This window comes from Vespa mandarinia, chromosome 23 (assembly GCF_050613455.1).
Source record: "Vespa mandarinia isolate Hongniang chromosome 23, ASM5061345v1, whole genome shotgun sequence".
NCBI classification, from domain to species: Eukaryota; Metazoa; Arthropoda; class Insecta; order Hymenoptera; family Vespidae; genus Vespa; species Vespa mandarinia.
This window is the reverse complement of record NC_140832.1, coordinates 2380550-2407500: the sequence shown is the minus strand read 5'-3', so window position 1 is coordinate 2407500 and position 26951 is coordinate 2380550. Positions and strand designations below refer to the sequence as shown.

Here is a 26951-nt window from a genome sequence, read left to right as displayed (position 1 = left end):
AGCTCGCTAAGCATCTTCGGCGCGCACTTAAGCGACCCGGGTACTTTTCAAATATTCGAAAAAACTTGAACCTTTTTATTCGCCCTCGTGTCGAACAAATAGTAAATTTATCCTTTTTTATTTCTTTTCTTTTTTTTTTTGACCGATATATATCGGATAAATTCGTTTCTTTTTTTTGTTTTCTTTTTCCTTTTTCCTTTTATTATTAATCAAATTATATGGGCAGATATATTTTTCTCGAGATATATATATATATATATATATACAGGAATATACGTAATATATAATATAATATAATATTTATATATATTTACAAAGAATAAAAATAAAATAAAAATGTACATATGTAGTATTTATTTTTTGTAAATAAAAATTAATTTATTTATACATATATATATATATATATATATATATATATATATATATATGTAATAATAAATTTCAAAGAAAATTTAAATCGTGCCATAGACCGCAAACTGAGGATTCTGAAAAACATCGTATGCACGTGGCTACCGTTCGTTTCGTTTCTATAAATAAGGACGAGCAAACACTCGAAAGAGAGAGAGAGAGAGAGAGAGAAAGAGAGAGAGAGAGAGAGAGAGAAACCAGTAGGTTGACTCTCGGTTTCCTGAATGTTCTCACATGATGTAGGTACACGATAAATTATGAAAGTTCTCGCAGTATTAATGCGTTTTCAATTTTGAACAAACATTGACAATATTTTGTTAAATCTCGTCATTAATATATACATACATACGATCGAATCAGTTTTGACATTGAAATTAATCTTTGAAACTGGAAATATTAGAAATCGAATGACGAAATTTTATGGAAAAAAAAAAAAATAAAAAAAAAAAGGATTAACATTTTATTATTGAAAATAATAAACAAACTTTAGAAATCATTAACAAAGATATTTTCTATATCACGATTTATATTATTAATAATGATCATTATGCAATGACTATTATCTATTATGTCAAACAATTGAATAATCTCAAAGAAAATTTAGATTTATTATGTACATTGAATCTCTGAATCAATTCAAAGAATCAAGCACAACTTCGAGTATAGTTAATAAGACGTTTACTATGACGATGATCGATCATCATGGTTAACTATTATTATATAAAATAATAGATCTGACAGAGAGACAGACATGCTTGTGTAGACATTTTTTTAATCTAAAAAAAAAAAAAAAAGAAAAAATTCAACGAGAATTCAAATGGATTTCTCCATTGATGATTCACAATCAAAAAAGGACAATAATAATAATAATAACATCGTATATGATTAATACTACGTATTTTAGGCCATTGTAACCAATACAATGATCATCCTGGTTAATTAGATATTATTATAAAAAATTGTAAATGTTTGATAGGAAGATAAGTTCGTAAAATTTTTCATTTAGGAAAAGTCAACGAGAAAGAGAGAGAGAGAGAGAGAGAGAGAAAAAGAGAGAGAGAGAGAAGTAAATAAAAAGACAGAAAGAAAGAAAGAATCCTGATGAATCTCTGCATTGTAACTTCGGATCGATCAAGAATAAAGGCTAACGTATAATTAATCATTATCCAGAGAGCGTTCGAAAAGATTCCATAGGACGTTGGTAGGCGTACCGATATTCGAGCCTTTCCCTTGGCTGTGTTCATTGGAGATACGTTCTTGTGTTGTTCGGTTCAAAGATAGCCGTCGATCTCAAGCAATAACTCGACCAATAACCCGATCGATAAAACCGGCCCTCTCCTCAATTATTCCACCAGGGAAAGGAAATTACGTAGAGAAGAGGAATTGCGATGAAGAGAAAGAAAGAGAGAGAGAGAGAGAGAGAGAGAGACGGGTAGAAAAGGGGGTGTGGTCGAGCAATAATTATCGGCAAATTACCGTATGTTTGTTTTACAGACTCTGGATGATATACAAGACGATATACAGTGGAGCTCGGACACGGTTATAAGCCGCGGGCTATACGCGAGATCGCGGAACTCTCTCTCTCTCTCTCTCTCTCTTTTTTTTTTTCTCATTCTTTCACTCACTCACTCATTCTCCGGATACACGCCTACTTGACCTTCAAACTTCCTCCAGTAATATGGTTACTCTGATTTTGCTTTTTTTCCTTCCTCTTTTTTTTCGCTTTTTCTTTTTTGTTTTTTGTTTTCTTTTCTTCTTCTTCTTCTTCTTCTTTTTCTTTTTCTTTTTCTTCTTCTTTTCATTCCCTCTCGTCATAAATGTATTGCCGCTATTTCATGATATATTACACATTTTGTAATTTTCTGTAGCTTTTTTTTCCTTTCTCTTTTCCTTTTTTTTTTTTTTTTTTTTTTCGTTTAATGATAAATACGTAGCAATAAATTTTATGTATTAATTGCTCACACGTTGATTGAGATATCCAAGTTGTAATTAATTTTATATTTACATGAATATGTAAATCTGTAAGGATATAAATTTAATTTAATTGTACTTTTAAATTAATCGTACTTTCGAGGATCTTATAAAGAAAGAAAGAAAGAATGGAAGGAAAACATTTGAAAGTGTATTTCGTATTTTTATAGGTGCGTCTATGGAAAATATAAAAAAGAAAAAAAAAAAAGAATGTACTCATTTTATATTTAAAAAAAAAAATAAAAGAAATACATACATACTAATATTTATAAGAGTAATATAGTTGGATAAATACTTGGAATGTTTTCGAAGATGATAAAATTAAATTTTTTTTTCTTTTCTTTTCCTTTTCTTTTTTTTTCTTTTTTTTTTTTTTTTTTTTTAACTTATCCAAGCCGAGTAACGTGTATAATCTAGTTATTCAATTTTTTTTTCTCTCTTTTCTGTCTTTTTTTTTGTCGTAAGAAACGACGTTTCTTTCCTACGGGCAGTAATCTTGACGTCAACGAGAACGCTTCGATTGTTCACTTTTATTTATCTTTTTTTTCTTTTTTTCTTTTTTTGTAAACGAAAAAACGACAGAGAAAGAGAGTGAGGGAGAGAATGGTGGGAAGGGGCGGAGGGGAGGGGAAGAGGAAAAAAATACTTTTCCTCTTATCCGACGGACATCTGCGAGATGTTCGTGGATGATTTACGAGCGACGTTTCTACCTGCTCTCCGGCACGAATTTCTGAACGTAGTTGTGTATGTATGTGCGTACGTAATTACATCCCGGGACCGTCGAACAGCGATCAATCACATTTAATTAGTCTCCTTCCACCCGAGGTATCCTTACGGCTTTCAAAGATAAATCGAACCTGATCCTTCTCTTTTCTCGTAGATCCTTTAATAATATATCTCTCTTTCTCTCTCTCTCTCTCTCTTTCATTCTCTATCTATCTATCTATCTATCTATCTATTTCTATCTCTATCTCTATCTCTATTTGCTTTCAATAGGAAATATTCATTAACAAAACATTCAAATTTTTTTTTCTCTTTTTGTTTTATATAATTAATAAATTCAAAAATTAATTAATAAAAAAATTTATCCAAGATACCTAATCCATTAATCTAATATCTGTGAAAGTAAATAATGTTATATTAGAATCATGATTAGTTTTTTTTACTTTAGACGAGAATTTACCTTTCATCGTAGATTAATAGATAAGTTTTATAAATATGTCTTTAGTTAATTATTTATATATGTTGTATTACTTGTAAGTGGGACGATTGTATTTATAAATTAGATCTACATATACATTAATAATAATAATAATAATAATAATAATAATAATAATAACACAAAATTTTATATCGAAAAAATCTGATTTCCAATTTTTTATATTTACCATATAAAAAAAAAGAACATACATATATATATATATATATATATATATATATATATATATATATATAGAGAGAGAGAGAGAGAGAGAGAGAGATTATTTCTCATCTTAAATATATTTCTATAATCAAAGTTTCCGATCGACAAACTTTTGTATATTACAGTAAATCGATCGATCATCGAAAGTCGATTCACGAAAGATAAATTTAAAAATGTTTGATCGATCGATCGATCGGTTGGTCGGTCGGTCGGTCGATCAAGAAAGAAAAAAAAAGAGAGAGAGAGAGAGAGAGAGAAAGAGAGAGAGAGCCGTTCGACGATCTCGTTGAAACGAGGTGGAGAGAAAAAGAGAGAAATCTTAAATAATCTTACCAAGAGTGTGAAGAAGAAGGTCGTTGTAAGAGGCAAGAATAAACGAGCAAAAGGGAGATTATTATGGTCTTGAAGAAGGTGAACACAGAGGGCGAGGTTGAAGGAGGAGGTGAAGGAGGAGGTTGTGTAGAGGGGTAGACGTGGGTGAGAACGGGGAAGGGGGAATGGGGAAGAAGACTAGCAAAAGTATTTGCGCCTCGTTTGACCCGTTCACTGATTTTCGATCTCGTCAAAGCATCTCGCGTGATTAATTAGTCGACGTTCTTGGTACGACTCTTTGAAAGGCCCGTCTCAAACGAAACTGGTTGAAAAAAGAAAAGAAAAGAAAAGAGAGATGAAGAGGGGTGAAGAGAGGAAAGGCAAACGATGCTTGCCGTTAGGGTTATCTCGTAACCGCAATTGGTTTTCTACCGTCGATGTGTCAAGAGAGAGAAAGAGAGAGAGAGGGAGAAAAAGAGAAAAAGAGAGAAAGGAAGGGAAGAGAAGAAAAGAAAAGAGATTGGTAGGGAAGGGAAAGGAGAGAAACCTAAAAGAAAAGGGTGAAGAAGCGTGCAACGAAAATGGTTCTGGATTGAACGAGAGAGTCCCACCTGCTTCTACACGATCGACAAATGTATAAAGACACGCACCTCCAAGACAAACTTGTTCAATCTTACATGGGTTAAACCCATGAATCCGTATTATTGTTCATCTTAAATCTAAATCAACGGTTCTCATACATTTTTTTATCATATTAAAATTAATCATATTACAATTATCTTTAAAATTAGCTTGATGTATGGTAATACATTATTTATAAATAATATATATATATATGTGTATATTAATTAATATATTATATTATTATAATGTACACTATACTAGTAGACAATAATACATAGTATATATACATATATATTATTATTATAGTAATATATTATTATACTCTATAAGAAATAGAGATAATACAATATTTATATTCATATATAACACTACTTATTTATACTTATTAATAATTATTAATGTTAGTAATTACATAATATTTAAATCAAAAGAAATAATGAAAGTTTAACAAAAAAAAAACAAAAAAAAAAAGGAAAAAAAGAAGAAGAAGATGAAGATCAAAATGAAGATCTATAATCTATGAGCACTCAAAATTTACAAATCGATTTATATTTAACGACCGACATTAACTTCGGATATAAAATAATAATTTATATTCTTTTACGAAGGTGGGTCATCGTTTGTGCATGGTGGTGCATAGTCGCGAGAAAATGGTCGCGAACGGCAGGTAATTGCAAGGAGGATAGTTTCGGTCTACAGCAGGGGTTCTCAACCGTGGGAGCGGTTGCAGCATGGGGACTTCCAGCAGCTCATACGATCGCCGTTTTGGTCACTAGGGATGTCGATGCTGATGAACTAACGGGTAAGTTAAAAAAAAATATATAAATATATATATATATATATATATATATAAATATATATAAAAAAATATATATATTTCGATATGATACTTTTTCGTATAATAATTTTATTAATATGTAAATATATCGTATATATATATAATATATATAAATATATATATATATATATATATATATATATATATATATATATGATACATTTGCTTTCGTAAGTTCCGATTTAAGAATCGGAATCCAAGCGTGACTGGTTATTCCAGTCGTACTTTGAACTACGATGAAGTAGTACACATCCGCCCACGTTTCTTATAACTTTCTCGTTCTCTCTATGAATCTTATGAATCCACATGAACGTGTCGTTATCCAACCAAACCCGACATATGATTTAAGATTCAATAAGAACTCGGAAACATTTGCAAATATATTTAATGTTTCTTATACCATGGAGAAACATAAGGGACAAAACGAGTATCAATTCTTTCCTGTTTCTTCTTTTCATTTCTTTTTCTTTCTTTTTTTTCATTATTACGTCGATAACAAAGATCGTTAGGTCATAATTCGATATTTTATAATCGACAAAATGAAAAAAAAAAAAAAAAAACATCAGATCGGATAATATTTTGACTATTAAATAATTACTTTGATAAGCTCGAAATCTCGAAATCTCATACGTAACGTTAAAGAATTGGCGTTCAATGATATTTTGCGCGATGAAGAAAAATAGAAGGAAGAAAAGAAAAAAAAACTTGTAAATTAAATTAAATGTAAAAAAAAGAAAAATAAGAGAAAGAAAGGAAGAAAGGGATGAAGGAAAAACTTCCAATTTTTTGTTTTGTATTTCTTAACAAGATCGATGAAACAAAAACAATGAAAAAAAAAATATGTATATATATATATATATACTTACAGTTGAATATTCGAAATCTATATAAAATTGTTGTGTTCATGCACAACGAGAGGAGAGACTTCGAAGCAAGCCAACGTGAAATCGGTTGCGGTTAGCGAGGGCTCCTCTTTCTCTCTCCCCGGTAGGAGAGGCGACATTCAATGCAAATACCTTTGGACCCGCTCTGCAACTTTTCACTGTCCTCCACTAAGATCAAAAGCTACTTCGACTCCATTTTTATCTCTTACCTACTAGTAAAGACGATGGTGTTTAGTTTCGCTATACAATATCTATTTAATACATACATAAATACATACATACATATATACATACATACTTATTCTTTTATTTAACGACACAACTTAAATAATAATAACAATAATAATAGTAATAATAATGATGATAATGATAATAGTATTAATAATTAATTATCTTATTATTATAATCATAATGTCGAGTAAAAATAATAATAATAATAATAATAATAATAATAATAATAATAATAATAATAATATTAATAATTAATTATCTTATTATTATTATCATAATGTCGAGTAAAACTCAATAGTAATTATTTTTTAAATTCAATCCAATTACAAGAAGATGAAAAACTTCGCTATAGTAAAAAAGCAATTTAGATGGATCGAGTCTGATAAAAACGTGAGAGTAGAATACTTATGTACGAAACGTTTATATATGTAAATACATATAAGAATGAGTTGTTAGAGTGTTTGTGTGTATCTATGTGTATAACAGAGAAAGAGAAAGATAGAAAGAAAGAAAGAAAGAAAGATAGAGAGAAGGAAGGAATACATACGCATGTTCTCTTAGCTCTTCTTGAAGTACGATCTCGTTGACCACCGCTCGTGCCTCGCAAACGAGATTGTTCTTCGAAGATAGCGAGCGACGTTTAAAGGCCAATTTATCGAGCCTGTCTATCGACGAACGAGCCTTGTGCCTTGCCTTGCCTTGGCTTGGCTTGGCTTGGCTTGGCTTGGCTTGGCTTGGCTTGGCTTGGCTTGGCTTGGTTTGATTTAGCTTGGTTTGATTTAGCTTGGCTTGGCTTGGTTTGGCTTATCCTCGAGAAAAGATATATCTGACGAATCTTTCAATCCATACGATTCCTTATATTTTCCAATCGAAAATTCTCTTAGGATTAATAATAATGAAACATTTGAAAAGAATAGGTACAGCCCGTCATAATCCTGGATTCTAATAGAATGATTAGAAAGAGAAAAAAATAATAAATAAGTAAATAAATAAAAAAAAGGGCAGGGATAGTGGAGGAAGGAATATGGCAAATGATAAAAATCGTACGTAAGATATGTACATTATTTTGCATTTACAAATTCGTTCATTCAATCATTCATCATTATCATTATCATCAACATCAACATCAACATCATTATCCGTCATAATTGTGAACTCTGATGGAATGATGAAAAAATAAAAGAAAAAATAAATAGAAAGGAGAGAAAAAAGGGGGCTGTAGAAAAAGAAAACAGCAGATGATAAATTCGTACGTAAGGTGTATACATCCTTTTGCATTCACAAGTTTATTCGTTGTCATCGTCATTATCATCATCATCATCATCATCATCATCATCATCATCCTCATCATCATCATTATCATCATCATCATTTTTCAAGTCTAAGAAATATTTAACACTGGTCAGGGACGCAGAATGCCAAAGGAATTTTTATTTTAACAAGGGACTCTAAATCCTTCGCATTCCATACGCTAAAAAAAGACGAAGATGGAAAGATCGAGAGAGGAAAAGGGATAGAGAGAAAAAGAGAGAAAGAGAGAGAGAGAGAGATAGAAGGGTGATATACAGAAGAGGAGGATCCTACACTACTAACCGGAACTTGCCAAAAGAATAAGTGTCAGATATGAGATTCAGTACCGTTATTTTGTGTCCGTTACATCTCTTACAATATCACTTGTATGTACATAATGTACATACAACATGACATACATATATATATATATATATATATATATATATATATATATATATATATACAAACAAATACGCACGCACATACACACACACACACACACTACGTATGTATTTATGTAAGTATCTATCATTGTTGAAGATAAATGTAATAACGAAGTGCCAAGAGATAAAACGCGTTTACTGATATATTAAGTGAGTTCTCGTCTCTAGAGGTGAGAAACTTACTTTCGATCTCAACCGGTTGAGAGAAGGATGAATAATCGTGAATCGTGAATCTTTCTTTCTCTCTCTCTCTCTTTCTCTCTCTATCTTTCTTTCTCGGACAGCCGTCTCGCGATAATGAGGAGGAGCATCGTGAACAAGATAAAGATCTACGCTGGCATTACTTGTCCTAGTCGCGTCCAACAGACACGCTGCTCTCACGTTCGATATACTCGAGAAAATATCGCGAACGAATTATAATTAGATGGGGAGAATAATTTTTTCTTTTTTTCTTTTTTCTTTCATTATTATTATTTTTGTGTTTTTTTTTTCTTTTTTTTTTTTTTATCATTTATACTCATTTACGAATATAATATGATAATAACGACGAAATATTATCCATTGCCATTTAAATGAATACTAAAACATTGCATAAAAATTTGATATTAAAAAAACAAATAAAAAAAAAAGTAAATAAATAAATAAATAAATAAAAAAGAATGAGAGAAAAAAGGTTCCTATGTGTCAAATAGTAGAACAGTTTACGCTTATTTATTCTAATTTCATTGTTAGGTATTTCGTTCGTAGATAAAAAAAAAAAAGAAATTAAAGTTTAGTACAAATAATAAATTGTTCATTTATTTTTACTTCTATTTATTATTAAATCATATGTCCATTCATATTTATGTTTGTCAAATAATGGTTTCATTAGGGAGCAGGGAGAGAATGATTAACCCAACAAAATCCTTAAGCTTATTTATCATTATTATTCTAATATCATGATAACACGTATTTCATTAATAGATAATATAAACAACAAATGATTTGTTTATTCGTATCTATGTTTCAGGAAGTTGCTTCGTAGGACAACAAAATGCCCGATCACTTCTTGTTCTTGTACTAATACCACAATTCGTATATCTATGTTTGGGTACAACGTTCCTTCTTGTCGGTATAACGTCACTTCTGTTACCAAGACCATTGGTAACACCAAGCTCAGTTATGAGTGCACTTCAACAACAACAACAACAACAACAACAGCATCAACAACAACAACAACAACAACAACAGCAACAACAGCAACAATTGCAACAACAACAACCACCACAACAACAACAACAACAACATCCAAATCCATTGATCAGACAGAGAGATTCGTCAAAGTCACCGGTTGAAATACATAGGAGACATAAAATATTATTAACCAGAGTTGGTCTCTTTGCGACCTTTTATGCTGTTACAATGTTTTGTTTAACCAGTACAACATTTTACGAATGGTGGGGACGTGAAAGATGGCTCAGAGCACCAGAACCATCGAGTTCACCAAGAGTACCGTCGAAACCTCTTGTACAGTTTTTCGTTCTTCGATTAGTAGCCACTTTGGGTAGTGGCATAATTACAGCCGCTTGGATTTGGTGGCCTAATTTAATGAACGTTTGGAGACGTTTACCACCGTGCAAACAACCACCTCACAAATGTCATCCCCATGGAGTACCTGTACCTGTAGTACATTGTTTCAATCCAGGTTCGACAAGTCCAACGCCACATCAAATTCATCATCTTGGTCATTTGGCTCCACCGCAGCATACGCTTTTACATCAACATCAAATAGTTGGTAATTCATCGTCCGGTAGTCATAGAAGTCATAAGAAACATAGGAAACATAGAAAGTATCATAGTGGTAGCGAAACCCAAGTATAAAAATTTTTATTTTATGAACAATCAAATTGATAAACTGTATGTACCTATTGTTTTTTTTTTTTTTTTTAAATCTTTGCCATAATAGTTATTTCCTTATGATAAAAAGACTGTACATTGACAAAAATGTACAAAATGATTCGCTCCTTTAGGATTTAGATAATCGGGCGAATTTTTTTTTCTTTTTCTCCGTGTCATTTAACTTTTACAACGAGGATGCATCGCAGATGATAATGATGATGCATGAGAGGCTGAATAATACATATCGTAATATTACGAGTCTGACGTGTATTTTATTTATTTGGCAAAAAGAAAAATTTTATGCTTCGAGTACATAAACGATGCTGTGAATAGTTTAAGTAGATTTTGATTATTTGAAATACTATTAATTTTTACATATCAAGTATATAAATAAGCATTTAGGATTTTCCTTAATTTATATAATTTAGTTTCTTTTTTTTTTCTTTTTTTTTTTTAGAAAACCTCATATAAAGATACGTAAAAGTAAATTTAGTCAATTTTCAATTTCTTTCTTTTATATAAGTCGGATACAAAAACATACGAAAATAATCAATATATAATTGTATGTATGTGTGTATATGTATATATGAAAAATGTTATTTTTTAAAAATATTTTTTACTCATATATATCTAAACCTACTACTGTAATTTGTTATACATTATTTACATTATAATGTATTTAAATAAGTTCAATGATTAAGTTAATCATTATCTATTACGTGCCACTTGTTTCTTTCTTTTTTTTTTTTTTGTTTTTTCTTTTTTAGTTCCATACACGCTACTACTTATAATAATAATGTGAATTAGAGCTTAATTAGATTTAATTTAGTTCAATGATATCGTTTGAACCTGATTTGCGTTAAGCGTTAACGCATTTTTTTTTTCATTTTTTTTTTTTTTTTTTTTTTTTTTATAGTAATAAAAAAGCTTTTGTATAAAATACCATAATAAATGATTAAGTACATTTATAATAAACAATGAAAATGTATTAAAAAGAAGAAAAAAAATTGATTAATCGAGAGTATATAATTTTCAATTTAGTTTTTTCTTTTTTTAGATTCATAAAAAGATAAAATAAAAAAGAAAAAGAAAAAGGAAATAATTTTACTATTTGTAGAGGTTGTACAACACGGATTTAAATTCTACGCCATTGAAGAGCAAGGTATGATTGCTCTGTACCACAGCACAATGCCAGTCGCTTTTACATAATCAGGGTGTGGTATTCACGGAAGTGTACAACCATTACAGGAAAAAAAAAAAGAAAAAAAAAACTTGAAAATGAATGCTGCAAATTCTTCCCTTTAGTTTACTCTCTTTTGAGTTTTAAATTGGAGCATCTTGGCTTTTTTACATCAAGGGCCAATATTTAAAGCACAATAACAAACATATTACTCTCCCTCTCCCTTCTCTCTCTTTAAATAGTTTATTTATTTATTTAACAAAAATAAATAATTAAAACTTAAAAAAAAAATAAAATTGCGATTTGTAATGTAATCAAAACGTTATCATTCGTTGAGTGAACTTTTAACAATGAGTTTTCTACAATAAGAAAAAAATATAAAGAGCTTTGTCGTAATAGTAATAATATAAAAATTATGATATAATAATGACTATATAAAGCAAAATTTTTGTTTAAATAATATATGAAATAGAATTTTTTTTTTTTTCTATATCTTCAGTGCCTTCAATCTTTTATCAATTAATTCCTTTTGTTGATTAGTCAATGATCTAATATTTACTACTTTTGCTTTATGATCTGGCTTTAATTCCAATTCTAATAAAGCATCCAATTGTTTCAATTTTTGTTCTGCATTACGACATGCCTAAAATATTAATAAAATATATAAAAATGTATAATAAACAATATGCAATTATAATTGATAAAATATTATTATTAACATATATTAAAATATTACCATTCTCAATTCATGTTCTATATCACCATTGGTTTTTGCGAGCTTTCTTTTTTGGGAAAATTCCTTAACGCTAAATCCAAGAAATCTTTCTATAATCTGAAAAAAAAAAGAAAAAGGAAATATAAAAATATATTAGTGTAAATATAAACTTTGTCATTAAATATATTTAATATACCTCGGAAGCAACAACAACGTCTATAGCTGCTGTTTTATCAGAGATTGTTCCTTCTAATTGCCAGCAAGAATTTTTTCTAGATAATTTTCCAAAAGTAATGAAATGCCCTCGTACAGTTTTAAACATTATTTCTTTTATCGTCTCATCAATTATGTCACAAATGAAATCACAAATTTTCGCTGGTATTTCTTCTTTTACAATTTTTGTTTTCATAAAGTCAGAAATCTTTTGTACGCCTTTCTCTTTATTTGTTGTTTCTTTGATACAACGTATTTTTGATGAGCCAACAGGCGGTGGTGACATTAATGCCTAAAAAATAGATATTATTTTTTATTATAAATATTTCTCTATACCAATTGTATACCAATATTTGCCGAAAAATATTAATATTAAGTCATACCGCGGATCTTTTATTTCCAATTTCTATTTTATAATCAACTTGTTCCCTGGATGATATTCCACTTGTATTAATATTATTTTTCTTAAGTTTTGACGTTTCAAAAGAATTTTTGTCTTTTGTTGGGGAATGTTTTGAATTTGGAATATTCTGTAAGAATGATTTAGTTGATTGAAAATTTCTTTTCATATCAGATTCTTTATTTTTTGATATAGAATCATTTTTTTCTAACACTTCTAACATGTCAATATCATCAAAATTAAAATCATCCTCTGGAAAATACATGTCAGTTTGTTCTTTAATATTTTTTTGTCCAGTTGAACATTTCAATGTATCGTCTTTATCTTTCACAATTATTATATCATCTTCAATATTATTATCATTATCTTCTTTAGGTAATACTCGAAAAGGTTTGACTAAATTCTTTTTTTCTCTATCTGTACTTCCATTATTATTAGATGTACTTGAGGTAGATGCAATAAATTGATTTTCATCTATCATTTCTAACAATTCATCATCCATATCAATAATTTCAATATCATTCTTTTTGTTTTTCTCGTTCTTATTAACTGGATCTTTCGGATGAACAAAATTTTGTTTAATATTCCTTGTACTAAACATGTTATTTTGTGTATTTATAGTACGTGATGTGTTATCTGTATTCTGTATCCTATCTACCTCTTGACTTTGTTGTTCGATTAATGTAACTTCTTCCAAATTCACTTCAAAATCATCTTCAAAAAAATCATTTGTAACAGGTGATTTCGGATTATGTACTTCCTGGCTTTTATCGTTATAAGGATCTGGATTTTCTGAACAATTTCTGTAATATTCAAATGCATTAAAAAATTATGAATAGAAAATAATACATTCTCGTTAATTATTTGAAAAACTTACAAAGCTCTAGCTAAAACATTTTCTAATGCATTGGTGATGGATAAATTTTCTACCTCTCCACCAATTTCTCTGAATTTACCTTCTTCTAATAAAATAATACCTCTTCTGCATTTTACAGGTCCAATGATCATTACTTTATATCCAGGTAATAATGCATCCTATAGAATTATAATAATATTAATCTTTATAAATTAATACATAATTATTTAAAACTAAAATATAATACGTATATATAATAAAATCACATTTACAAAAGTATATTACATGTAAGGATGAAATGGTTTTGTATTCTATAGCACTAATATCTTGTATACCATCTGTTAAATTTAATAGAAGCATCCTCTTTGGTTTAGGCTCCCATATTTGAGGTTTAATATCTTCTGTTGCTTCTATATTAACATTTGAAACATTACGTATTTGTTCCAGTTGTTTAAATTTTGAAGTTGATATATCATACATTGTGTTCATCTATATTAATATTAGAAAATAAAATAAATGACATTATATATATATATATATATATATATATATATATATATATAAAAAGTTATTATATATATAAAATTTTAATTAGTAGTACCTGAAGTATATAAGTTCCATGTAATACTGTACACATTTGTTGTTTAAGATTTCTCGGTAAACATCCATTATCATTATTAATCTCACGTAAATCACTTAATTGCCATTGTGTTCTCACAAATTTTAATATTTCATTATATATTACCTAAAGTGAAACATAACCATAAAATGAAATATAAACTTGTATGGATGATAATAATAATAATAATGTTAATAAATTTTCAATATTATTATAATTTCATTTGTACAAATAAATAAATTAACAAATTTTAAAATTCACATTTACATTAAGAAGAAACACAATTTTAAACATATTACTTACAGCGTCATTTTCTGAAGTAAAATATTCTATACAATCTCTTAACCAAATTTCATTCATAGAATATGCTTCTGATTTTAATGTATTTTTAACTCGTTTTATAAGATCTTCGTTCATTTTTTATTATTTTGATAATAAAATTTGTTAAAACATTATATTATATAGTTACGAATACATTACGTTATTTATATTTGAATATATGCATATACACTAAAGTCTACATTTGTATATGCAAAAATATAATTAAAAATAAATAACCTCCAAATTGAGTTTATCTATTAATAAACAAATGTTCGAATAATATAAATTAGAATTATTCAATAATTACATCATAACAATTGTAATAGTTGAATAATATAAAACTCTGTTGAACTCTATACATAATTAAAAATGGCGTCCAACATGTCAGACAAATGTGTCGCTTATGTCGAGAAAACAATGAAAAGTGGTTATTTTGTCTTTTTTGTTTCTTAAAATTTTTATACAACAGTAAATATTGATTGATGATCGAACAAAGTATTTTATTAATTTCAAAAAGGTATGTATGTATAATATATAAATTGAAAATATGTATATATATATATATATTCAATCTAAACTTTTAATATTAATTTTATCAATTTTTTAATGTTTAATATTCTAATCTTTTAATTTGAATTAGATGTTTTATTCGCACGAACTTCTTTCTATGCGACAAAAAGGAAAATTTGCACGATGTTGGTTAGCTGCTACAGTCAATGATCAAATATTTAAGCAAATGTGTAGATCATCGACCGTGAATGGAATTAATTTATGTGAATTATGGTAAATAAAATTAAATATATTGTTGATGTTCTTCTCTGATATAAACTATACTTATTATATATTTATTAATTTATTTAAGCATAGAAATAATGAATACAATTCAAATTGAAAGTAATGAAACAAATAGACGATTCAGTTTGTATTTATCATCGCAACTTATGTATGGAGCAGTAAAAATATTATTATATCAGACAACTAATTTACAAAGTAAGTTATTTTGTTATCAATAATTATCTTTTGTTATTAATAATTAATTAATTCTTATCTGTTTTAGCTCAAGTTTTTCAAATAGACAAGAAAGTATTATATTACAAAAAGAACAAAATGTAATATTTTAGTTTTTTAATATTTAATAACATAATAATATAAACAAAGATTCATGAAAAATATGATTTATAAGAAAATTTGTATTTTACAGATATGAAGTTGATAATATTTCCAAAAATTTAGAATCATGTAATATAACTTGTATGATCCAAGATTTTAATGATATTCAATCAGATAACACTTTACCCGTTTTATGCGATGAATTGAATATAAATACTAAAATGGAGGCAATGGTAAATATATATAATTATATATATATATATAAAATTATATAATATATATGTATATATATATAATTATATAGATGCGTGATGCTGCATGTTTGGATTTTGGTGCTTTAACTCATGAACAATTGAACTTTCTCCTTCCAAATGGTGAAGATATTTCATTGTTAGTGTCCTTGTTTCCTTTTCCAATAATCCTTAACTTTCCTACAGATATTAAATTTATCCAACTTGTGTATTATACATTTTTCTTTGTCAGAGTATTATCAAACATTATTATTTTTTTTATTAAAAATATTATACTTTTTTTTTTTTACTTGCTACATAGAGAAATATTCGAAAGAATGCATATTACAAATTCGAATTTGGATAGAGAATTAAATGATACTTCTCCAGTCAATAAAAATATTTTGTCAAGTTTAGAAGTATCTGACATCACGATGCATAAAATTGAGACAGGAATGTCAATAGATAATGTATCTATAGAAAGTAAGAAAAAAATCATATCTTTGATAGAAATCAATCAATTACAATTTCAGTTAATTATAATTGTCTAACTTGATACAATATATTTATTTTTTAGATGAAGTAGATTTTGGAGCATATACGAAGACAACATTGTCAGATATAACTGTACAAGAATTTATGCCAGCGAAGAATACTTTTGTAACATCTCAAAAGAGACAATCTGCCAAAGGTATACATATAGAAACACCAATCAAAAAAAGACGCGTATGTATTTTATTACTAACAAATTATTATTATTAAGAATTAAGAATAATTTGTGGATTATTATCTAAGTTAAGATTCGAAGATACAGCAGTTCCAAATACGGCAGAAATTGTAACAATACCAGAAGTAATTTCTGTTCCTACTGCAGATTATTTTGTAGAACCATTACAGAATTTGGAATCAATGCATATAGATTCACAACAGATTAAAATAAAATCAAGAAGAAAGAAAATATTTGCAGACAAAAATATAAAATTCAGTCATAAAATAATAAGAAAATGGATCAGTGATGTCAATGCTCATACTGTTGTAAGTTAAATCATATTATACTTTATGAATCTAAATTACACTTTAGAGTATTAAAGCCATCATCAATCATCCTTTATTATTTTATAGCCGTTAAGTGTTATTAATGTAAATATATCAACATCAGAAATTCTTTTCCAAATGGCACCAGCAAGATTTACTTCTACTCGAAAAAATAAATGGAATAGTCCTTTAGTAACACTTTTCAATACGCACGCTGTTGTACCATCTATTAAAAAAAAGATACAAGTGGAAGGTGGACAGTTAGAAAAATGTATTATTAATTATATCAAAAACCAAATTCTATTTGTTTTTTTCTTTTTTTCAAATATTTTGCTGCAATCATAATATCATAAATTTTTAGCAAGTGAATTTTTGCGTTTAATGGATAGAAGCAATAAAACTGAAGAATTGCTCTCTGATTTGTCATCGGCGATTGGAAGGACTGCTGAAATAAGCAAAAATATAAGTTCAGAGAAAAGTGTTGCCATTAGCATTGATGAGCTTCCAGAAGTAATAAAATTTCATGATGTAATGGCATCAACTAATGATGAATTAGAAAAAATACAATCACCAAATATTGCAAGAGAATCATTTATACCGGATGCTAGGTAATATATTAAAATTGTTATAAATAATATATTTTTTATACTAATAAACTTCAATTATTTTTATGTTAAGGCATTTACATAAAATTCAAATAAAAAAATTGTAATAATAATGTTATAAAATACAAAATACAGTAATTATTATAGTTTATGTATTTTTTAGTCCAGACTCTTCATCCAGACTTCCATCTTATTTATTAACAAAACAAGAATTACATGCATTATTGGAGATAATTTGGCGGAACAATCAATTTGCAACATTTACAGATATAATTTCACCAGATCATTATAGTAAATTAGATGCTTCTTGTTGTTTCACATTTCTCTTGGGTGAGTATGTTAAAAATATATTTTAAGTTTATAAAAATTGATATATAATCATTGGTATGTATTCTTTTTTCAAAAGATATTTCTAAGCTTAATAATTGGTTTTAGAATTATACAAAGAGAAGAGAATTATTTTAAAACAAGCTACACCTTATGATATCATCTGGATACAAAAATATGCATAATTTGGGTGATAATGATTCTTTTGCTCAATTAATATATTAAAATATCATTTATTCTACAAGAAACAGATTATTATTTGAAATACTTATATTTATAAAAATATTTCTTTATGTAATGAGATTGTTCATAACTAATATAACAAAGAAATGTTTATATTTCTTGATTTTTAAATTACATATTATATAAAATGAAATAATATTTTCATTTATTGATGTAGTAGTTGTAATAAAGTTCCATTGTGTTAAAGTATTTTATGAAATAAGATAGAAAAATAAGAAAATATATTTCAATATATTTTAATACGAAATTTATTACATTATTCATGAAAATGTTTTAATAAACTTACTTTTATACTTTTATTTACGTTTAAACTGTACATCATATAAATTATATATTATATTATATAATATATTATATGGTGATTATTATGAGAATAGAATATAATAATTGAAACAATTAAAAATAAAAAAATTATAACTATTTAACGCATTTTCCTAAAAAATTATTTGAGAATTTTATTATATTCAATAATTAATCGAGCAATATAAAATATATTATTAGTAATATATTACCAATAATTTAATTCTATTTTGATATAATGAATTTATGTATCGGAAATTTTGTTTAAGAGTTTTAAAAGTAAACATTTGAATTCCCGCCATTCTGTTTAAAGATCTACGATTCTGATTGGAGGTTACTGTTTCAAATGACGGAAATACAATAAATCACTCTCACTCTGTGTTTGCGCGTGCATGTGAGTGGATGTAATAATTTGCGAATACAGAAAGTTTAATATTTTAGAAAATTATATTCTCTTAATTAAATTTTGTCGATAAAGTTAATCTTAGTATTTAGAAGTGAAAAAAATGTCGACAAAATCTTCAGTCGACTTAAGAACCGAATTAGCAGAACTTGTAAAGCGTAAAGCTGAGATTGCTGTAAGTAAAATACCATTGTACTTTATCACAAAAAAAAGAAAAACGTTCCTCAATCTTTTTATTCATCATTTTGATCATTTGAGAAGTATTATATATATTTTTACAACAATATTTTTAAGTTTATTTGGAAAAAATTCTTTAGTAAATTGATGTATCATCTATCAACTTTTGAGGTTATCTTGTTAAACCAAAGCTGTATTCGTATATTTCATTTACTTAATATTATAATTTTATTGATAATCTATCTGATTAACTAGAATTTCCTATAATAATGTTCGATATATTATCATCGTTAGTTATTTGAATGAATACACAATATTATTGTATTCGTGTAGGATACTTTAGCAAATTTAGAACGTCAGATATATGCATTTGAGGGAAGTTACTTGGAAGACACACAATTATATGGCAATATAATACGAGGATGGGACAGGTATTTAGCGAGTAATAAAAATACCAATAGTAAAGCCGATAAACGTAATAGAAAATTCAAGGAAGCCGAAAGATTATTTTCTAAATCTTCTATTACATCCATGGCAGTGAGTAATCTGTCTCTATGATATTTATATACAAGCATATATTTTGTATATGAATAGAAGAATAGAGCAGCTTAATAAATATATATGCGTATTATTTAAGGATTAAGAAAAAGTACGAATAGATATTTATATGTTATTTACTTATAAAAGATTAAAAAAGATAAGATAGATTGGCTTATTTTGTTCCTTGTTACAGGCTGTAAATGGTCTTGTGGAAAACACGCAAGAAAAAAGTAAGGACCTGAATGGATATACATAATTATTTATTTATTTACAAAATGAATATCTTAAAGCTTTTAAAGAAATCTTATATTTCTTTTTATTATTTTCTTTTCCATAGAATTTATTATTATTTTTACTATCTTATTTTGCATAAGTAGTCATTTATATTTATTTAAGTTTTTCTTTTTTTTAATTTTATTTATTATGTTATATATATATATATATATATATATATATATATATATATATTATATATTATATATATATATATATATATGCTTGTTGATATTAGATGTATCAATTGTTTGAATATTATTATATAAAAGTTGAAACTAACGTTATAGAATCTAGCACCTAAGTATTTGACTGGAATCATTGTTATCAAATATAATTTTTTATCTAAAGTTACAGACACTGTAAACATATATGCATGATCCATTAGTTTTTTACAATTGAATTCTCTTAAAACAATCATCAATTACATACAATTACAAACAATCATCATAAGTACATAAAAAATATTTTAGTAATATCATCAAAGTGGTAGTTCTCTTATATCCTGTTTTAATGACATAGAAATTATCTAGTTTGATCCTAAATGTTTACGTCTATTCATTTAAATCTATTTCCATCGTTAAAAATCAATATATAATAGATATTTATCGATTTTCTATAGATACATTTTTTAATTGGTGTGTTCCTATAATTTACGCTTGTAAAACTATGATTGCACGTATAATAAGCTTTTCTTCCATTCTGCACTTCTACAATTTTCTATTACCATATTGTGTACCGTTAACATCAGCCCCATCATTCCAGTTGAACGATACAGTGAATCGGAGTCTCAAATTGGAAACAGTGGCAGCGAGGATAATTGCAACTTCAGCAATTCGAATACAATATCTAGTAATAACAAGGAAACAAGTGGCAAGAATCACACTTCCGCGCAACCTGGATATACTCAAAATAATGGCACTGTTAACAACCCCGATTCTGGTTCTACCCCTTTCTCAAACGGACCTATGTCCAATGGCAACATAGAACATGTTCCTACGCCCATCAAGGATTGTCATAATAACAGCAAAGACTCGAATAAAACCAAATCTACGAACAGTGCTAAAAAAAATAGTAATAAAAGATCGAGAAACAGATAGAATTATTAAAACGAATTAAATGGATTATCGGTGTTTACAGGGGGATTAAATAATTCTTTGTGAATGAATTATTATCGTTCATACGCAAAGTAACTCTCTAACCGGAACAACATTTTGATATTAACGCGAGTATCAATGTGTATCAAAGTATCGACATTAGAAAGGAACACAAGTTGTTGTTTGTAAAAGATAATAGTTTTCCATGAAAGAATATGAAACTTTGTTTGAATCGTTCGAAATGAACGTGTTTACGATTAAACTGTTTGAAAATTTATATATTTGATGTGTGAGAAAGGAACTAATTTTTTAGCGTACGATTTGCGTTTGATATAAAAATAAAAGGAAAAGAAACAAAAAAACCAATAAAAAAAAAAAAAAAAGACAAAAAAGAAAATCATGAGAGAACTACGTCACTTCGACATTCTATCTGTAATTGCAGTCATCGTCATTGTTATATATTTTTAAGTTTTTTATATCGATTATGGACACCTTTAAACGGAAACGCAACGCAGTAGTAAAACCGAGAGAGAGAGCGAGAGAGAGAGAGAGAGAGAGAGAGAGAGAGAGAGAGAGAGAGAGAGAGAGAGAGAGAGAGAGAGAGAGAGAGAATATTATGTGCAAGTATTTTAGAAAAAGATAATAATGAATATCATCTGAATGTAAACACATATTACCTCTGCCCGAATGTAGTAAACAAATCTACATATATGTATATTAACGATACATCTCAATTCGTCCAGCTGTTAACAAGTATTATGTGTGAATACTTTATTTTATTATTTTTGTATTAAATATTCTTCATATTTCTTACATCTTGCTCTCTTTTTTGTTTTTTATTTATTTATTAATTTTTTTTTTTATTTATTCGTTTATTATTATTATTATTATTATTTTCTTTTTTTTTTTTCTCTTTTTTTTTAAATTAAGGTCCTCGATCCTTCTGTATAATAGATTTTCTATCTATGCAGAGTTATCGTTTATAGATAATAATAAAAGTATTGAATATAAACTAACTTTAACATACATGATTAAGTACCTCATAAATATATATATATATATATATATATATATATATATATATATATATGTATATATACACTATGTACCTTAGAATCGTTAAAGCACAGTCTGGATTATGCTTAGGCGTCTTTAATAAGTACAAATTTGAAAAAGCCTCATAGTCGTTAATACGTTTTCTTCTTATTAATTTCAAGGAACTATCGTTACACTCCGTCGATCCTTTTATGTTCCTATTTAAAAAAAAAAAAAACAAAAAAAAAAAGAAAGAAAAAATAATTACTATACGTAAATTATTACAAAACGTACAATAAATGTTATTATCGATTTTTGCAAATTAAAGATAATCATATTACCATAAAAAGATCAATGTCGCAATTTTTTAATATCTCCATTTATAAGAGATGCTGGTATAAATGCTTTAACGTTCTCCGAAGATTTCTCTTTCTTTGGAGGCTCGCTTCTCGTGACAACGGCATTAAAACCATTGTGATCATCAGCCGTATACGAAACTGTTCTAATAGTTCCGTCGGCCTCGACCACCGAGTATTCTCCCTTCACTGTATCTCCGTCTCTTTCCTCCCATGCAGATTTAGAATCACCGGTGTATCCATCGATAACGCCATAATTAAACGAATACTTTGGATAAGACTAAAAAAAAAAAAAAAAATAAAAATATTGTGTAGTAAATTAAAGTGAAAAGAAAAAAAAACTGCTGTTGGTTGTGTGAGTTGTTAAAAAGCAAGAGACAAAGAAAAAAGAAAAAAACAAAGATTAATCAATTCCGTTATATAACAAAATACTTTTTAAATTTAATTAAACAATTAAATTGATTTATTAATTTATTAATTATTTTTAATCGAGTTAAGTAATGAAATTATTTTACCATATAATCGACGTCCTTATCAATGGATTTTCGATCGGTAGCAACAACGGCGGATGCTGATTTTACGATGGGCGGTGCGACGTATACCAAAGAAGATGTCCTTGGTAATGGTTTGTAAGATATCGGTGATGATACCTTGACATATGTTGGTGGTGGAGCACGAGAAGGAACATTTGAACCTCTTTTTGCATTCCCTGCAGATTTAAAGGCACAAGCGATGGGCGGCGGATTGGCATCAAGTGGCAATGAACCGACCGGTGAACATGGATAAAAATTTCGTCTACTTTCGAAATTCTCCGGGTTATATCTGTTTTTTTTTTTTTTTAAAAAAAGAAAAAATCTTGCCTTTATTCGAAATTGACGACATATATATGTATATTTGTACGTCTTTATTAGATTATCCAGAAATTTTTTATCCATTTCTATATATCCATATGTATCATGACACGAGGGTAATATTTGTTTTGATTTTAAGAATGATTTTTGTAGATCAAAAAAAAAAAAAAAAAAAAAAAGATCGCAAGAATTTTTCAAAATATCCCAAATGCATGTTAATATTTTATTGTATATTTCGATCAAGTGTGTTTAGAAATTTGCTTTTCTTTTTATTTATTTATTTATTTTCTTTTTCTTGCGCTTGAAAATTTCCGACTTATTTTTCATCCTCATACTTTCTGAATAATTCAATATATATATATATATATATATATATTTTTTTTTCTTTTCGTCGTAATTTATAAAAACGTATAGTTATATCTAAAAGAAAAAAAAAAAAAAAAGAAAAGAACATTCGAACGAATGTTCATGAATTATTTGTTCTCCTTTCGCTTTTACATACAAAAATGCACTTCTATTTGTAAACTTTGTAAATAATTAAATATACTTTTAAGTATAATTTTTATTTCTTACTCTGGATAAACGGCTGCATGATTAAACTCCAACAGGCAACATAAAAGGAGTATCTGAAAGGAAAAAGTTAATTTCATCATCGTAGGAAGACATTCCAAAGGATGAGAGAAAGAAAGAGAGAAAGAAAGAGAAAGAGAAAAAAAAAGAGAGAGAGAAAGAGAACCGTGCTTCGTTGACTTTATGGGAATCGTGCGATCTTTTAAGAGTTGCGTATGCGTGGACCAGATATATATATCGTTTGTAATAGTGTTAGTAAAATCCTCGTTGCATAATAGAAGTGGAAACGATGAGTTTGTACCTTATAAAGGAGTGCCTCTTGTCTCTATGTATATCCGTTTGGTTTAGACATATACGAATGTTCTATTACGTTCACCTGTATGTGTATATGTGTGTGTATGTGTATGTGTATGTGTGCTCGTTTGAAATTAATTGCCAACCCACACGTCAATTTATCCTAACTCGTTCCACGTTGAAACATTATTTAGAAGAAACTTTTCTCCTATGACCTCATGAACGAACACACGGAAGACACGATTTAGAAATCCAAGATAATCCAACAATATTGTAATCCTTGATACAGCGAAATGATTTTTCTAAGATAATGATGGCAATTTAATTAATATAACGATATTGATTTTTATTTCTTTCTTTAGTTCTTCTTTTTTTCAAATATAAAAAAAGAAAATATACACAAACACACATAAAAAGAAAGAGAGAGAGAGAGAGAGAGAGAGAGAGAGAGAGAGAGAGAGAGAAAGAGAAATATTTTTAAGATTACTCTTTTTTTCTTTTCTTTTTTGACCTGTTTATTTTTCTTTTTTTTTTTCCTTTTTCTCTAAATAATTTTATAAACCCGTTTTTCGCGTATAATTTCATAATACTTATTTTTACACGTACACACACACACACATACACACATATGTACACACATGTACACATACACACACACACACAAACAAGCGCGCGAGCACGTACACATTTTCCACAGGAACGAAGAGTAGCGTTCGCACGGTGATGATTTCGAAACGATGAAATTGTGCACGACGGTAAAAAGAAAAGGAAAAAAAAGAAAAAGAAAAAGAAAAAAGAAAGATTAAAACGGGAACTAGCGTCGATTTGAAGAGAAGGAGAATTAAAAAAAGAAAAAGAAAGAAAGACGTAAGAATCGTCGATTACGTTTCGAAATTTTATTACCTTCAGTAACATCGTCGTCGAAGAATTCTTTTTTTTTTTTTTTTGTTTTTTTTTGTTTTTGTTTTTCAAATATATCGACGAATGTATCTCCACGTTGTCGAGTTTTCCAAGTAAAAGAAAGAAAGAAAAAGAAAGAAAGAAAAGAAAAACAAAAATGGAGAAAAAGAAGAAGAGGAGGGAGGGAAGAAAAAGGTCGCGAAAGATAAACGGCGAAAGAAAATTCGTCGTTTATTTCAAGATTAAATATATTTTCACTCTTTTAAATATATTTTCACCGGGGCGAATTCAACAACGATTATTTTCAACGATGTCTCTTTGCGAGCGCAGAGACGGTTGCAGCATCCAACGGCGCGATTCTTCCTTTTATATATACCGCGAACGTTCACTCGCATTTTTTCTTATCCACTCTTCCACGGCTCGTCCTCGTCCTAAGACCATTTTACACTCGAACGCAATCCAAGATCCATTGCACGAATCCATTGCGCCGCGCATGGGAACAGGACGTTTGCTTAAAAAGAAAAAAAAAAAAAAAAGAAAAAAAGAAAAAAAAAAAGAAAAAAAAAGAAAAAAGAAGAAAAAAAAATTATGACCGCTTTAAAATCTTCTTCTAATTCTCTTCTAACGCTAACATTTACGATAAACAAGTCAATTGAATTTTCTTTTCGATGAAGACTGAAATAACATTCTTCAATATGAAATGATCGAATTTACGTCATATTACTTTGGTTGCTTTCTTTTTCGTTACACTTCTTCCATTCTCAGAAACTTTTGCTATCTCATCTTGATCGTTTTCTCTCAAAGTACATTAGTTTTTTTTTTTTTTTTTTTTTTTTATAAACTGAATCGAATCGTCATACAGTAAATACGATCTTTAAAATTGATAAAAGTATACGTTTGAAAGATCATTGATTTTTTTTTTTATTATAATAAATATATTTATAATCATGCTGAATCGATAATGTTCGATCGTCGTCGTCGTAGCACGTTGCAATTTGATCTATCACGATTTAAAAAAAATTTTCAAATTAGCCGTGTTCAATTTAAAAAATAGTCATGTTTAAAAGTACGATCTTTCTTTCTTTTATATATTAGTTTTATTTAATTATGATGTAGATATATATTAGTTTTAATATTCTGAATCTAAAAAAATATTCGATTCGCGTTTTGCTTTGATTGACAATTCGATCTGTCGCGAGATCTTAAAAATGAAAATTTTGAAAGAGCTCGCTTTTTAATAGTTCCGACGATTTTTATTCTCTCGTACGTTCTTTTCTTTTTTCTTTTTTATTATTACAATCGAGATTAATTATTAACAAAACAAAAAAAAAAAAAAAGAAAAAGAATTTCCGTTAAACCATTTTTTTTTTTTTTTCTTTTTTAATTATAATTCATATACACAAATTGTACGTTTTTTTCCTCTTGCAGAACTATACTTATACGTGATCGTGTTACGTGATGATTCCAGTTATGTTCACTTACACTTACACGAAAGATGCACACGGAATGCAAATACAATAGTGAAAGATTATGATATCTTGCCACTCCCTACAAATTTCTCCAATTATTTACATTCGTCTTGAGATATTCCTGTAACCAATGTATGTATGCTTTCTAACGAAACTATCCAAATTTGAATTGAAGTCGATAAACCGGATATAAAGACTCGTTCGATGAGAGATTTCTTTTACCGTTTCCGTCAAGAATATCGATCAAACTGGTATGGACACTTTTTTTTTCATGTAAAAATGAACGTAAACCGGTTAAAAGACAACAGAAATCGATTAAATAGTTTACTTTCGATTTTCCGTATGGTGAATATTAGGATATAATTTACGATATACATGTCGTTTATATTAAATACGAATTAAATTATGAAGTAAATATAATTATTATAATTAATTATAATTAAAATATGACCTTCCTTCTATTTTTTTTTTTTTTCCCTTAAAATAATAACGTTTAGGGTAAATGAAATTTTATTATTAACAATAAC

At 27.9% G+C, this 26951-nt stretch overlaps 5 protein-coding genes across 7 annotated transcripts in view; 3 read left to right on the top strand and 2 right to left on the bottom strand.

The window, feature by feature from the left end:
• The window catches only part of LOC118444369 (frizzled-4-like), a 22864-nt gene extending 11740 nt beyond the window's left edge, over positions 1–11124 (top strand). The window contains exons 6-7 of the mRNA XM_085663612.1: positions 5347–5540; positions 9437–11124. Coding sequence (XP_085519738.1) covers positions 5347–5540; positions 9437–10287 — 1045 coding nt within the window. The 3' untranslated portion in view covers positions 10288–11124. The remainder of the gene's footprint in view (positions 1–5346; positions 5541–9436) is intronic.
• A 177-nt stretch (positions 11125–11301) lies between these two features.
• On the bottom strand, positions 11302–14848 carry LOC118444368 (recQ-mediated genome instability protein 1). Of its 2 annotated transcripts, XM_035872559.2 has the most exons (8): positions 14592–14848; positions 14271–14414; positions 13955–14158; positions 13691–13848; positions 12797–13616; positions 12397–12705; positions 12222–12317; positions 11303–12128 (listed from the first exon to the last, which is right to left on the bottom strand). In XM_035872559.2, exons 1-8 carry the CDS (start codon positions 14703–14705, stop codon positions 11973–11975), a joined length of 2001 nt encoding a protein of 666 aa, XP_035728452.1. In that variant the 5' UTR covers positions 14706–14848; the 3' UTR covers positions 11303–11972. The 2 variants fall into 2 exon arrangements, with proteins under 2 accessions (XP_085519737.1, XP_035728452.1); XM_085663611.1 differs by lacking the exon at positions 14592–14848 and having other exon boundaries at positions 11302–12128; positions 13955–14079; positions 14271–14412.
• A 96-nt stretch (positions 14849–14944) lies between these two features.
• LOC118444370 (uncharacterized) lies at positions 14945–18162 on the top strand. The gene is made up of 13 exons (XM_035872562.2): positions 14945–15126; positions 15250–15392; positions 15472–15599; positions 15667–15718; positions 15811–15952; positions 16024–16109; positions 16272–16432; positions 16527–16675; positions 16745–16984; positions 17072–17255; positions 17346–17592; positions 17753–17919; positions 18025–18162. Exons 2-13 carry the CDS (start codon positions 15250–15252, stop codon positions 18099–18101), a joined length of 1776 nt encoding a protein of 591 aa, XP_035728455.1. The 5' UTR covers positions 14945–15126; the 3' UTR covers positions 18102–18162.
• Positions 18163–18815: 653 nt separating this feature from the next.
• Positions 18816–21346, top strand: Eaf6 (chromatin modification-related protein EAF6/MEAF6). Its single transcript, XM_035872578.2, has 4 exons — positions 18816–19037; positions 19373–19576; positions 19773–19809; positions 20618–21346. Exons 1-4 carry the CDS (start codon positions 18966–18968, stop codon positions 20950–20952), a joined length of 648 nt encoding a protein of 215 aa, XP_035728471.1. The 5' UTR covers positions 18816–18965; the 3' UTR covers positions 20953–21346.
• Positions 21347–22032: 686 nt separating this feature from the next.
• LOC118444456 (larval cuticle protein A3A) lies at positions 22033–25431 on the bottom strand. Of its 2 annotated transcripts, XM_085663640.1 has the most exons (5): positions 24959–25431; positions 23765–23817; positions 22856–23162; positions 22326–22620; positions 22034–22202 (listed from the first exon to the last, which is right to left on the bottom strand). In XM_085663640.1, the coding sequence occupies exons 1-4, from the start codon at positions 24968–24970 to the stop codon at positions 22336–22338; spliced, it is 657 nt and encodes a 218-aa protein (XP_085519766.1). In that variant the 5' UTR covers positions 24971–25431; the 3' UTR covers positions 22034–22202; positions 22326–22335. The 2 variants fall into 2 exon arrangements, with proteins under 2 accessions (XP_035728638.2, XP_085519766.1); XM_035872745.2 differs by lacking the exon at positions 24959–25431 and having other exon boundaries at positions 22033–22202; positions 23765–23859.
• Positions 25432–26951: the final 1520 nt, after the last annotated feature.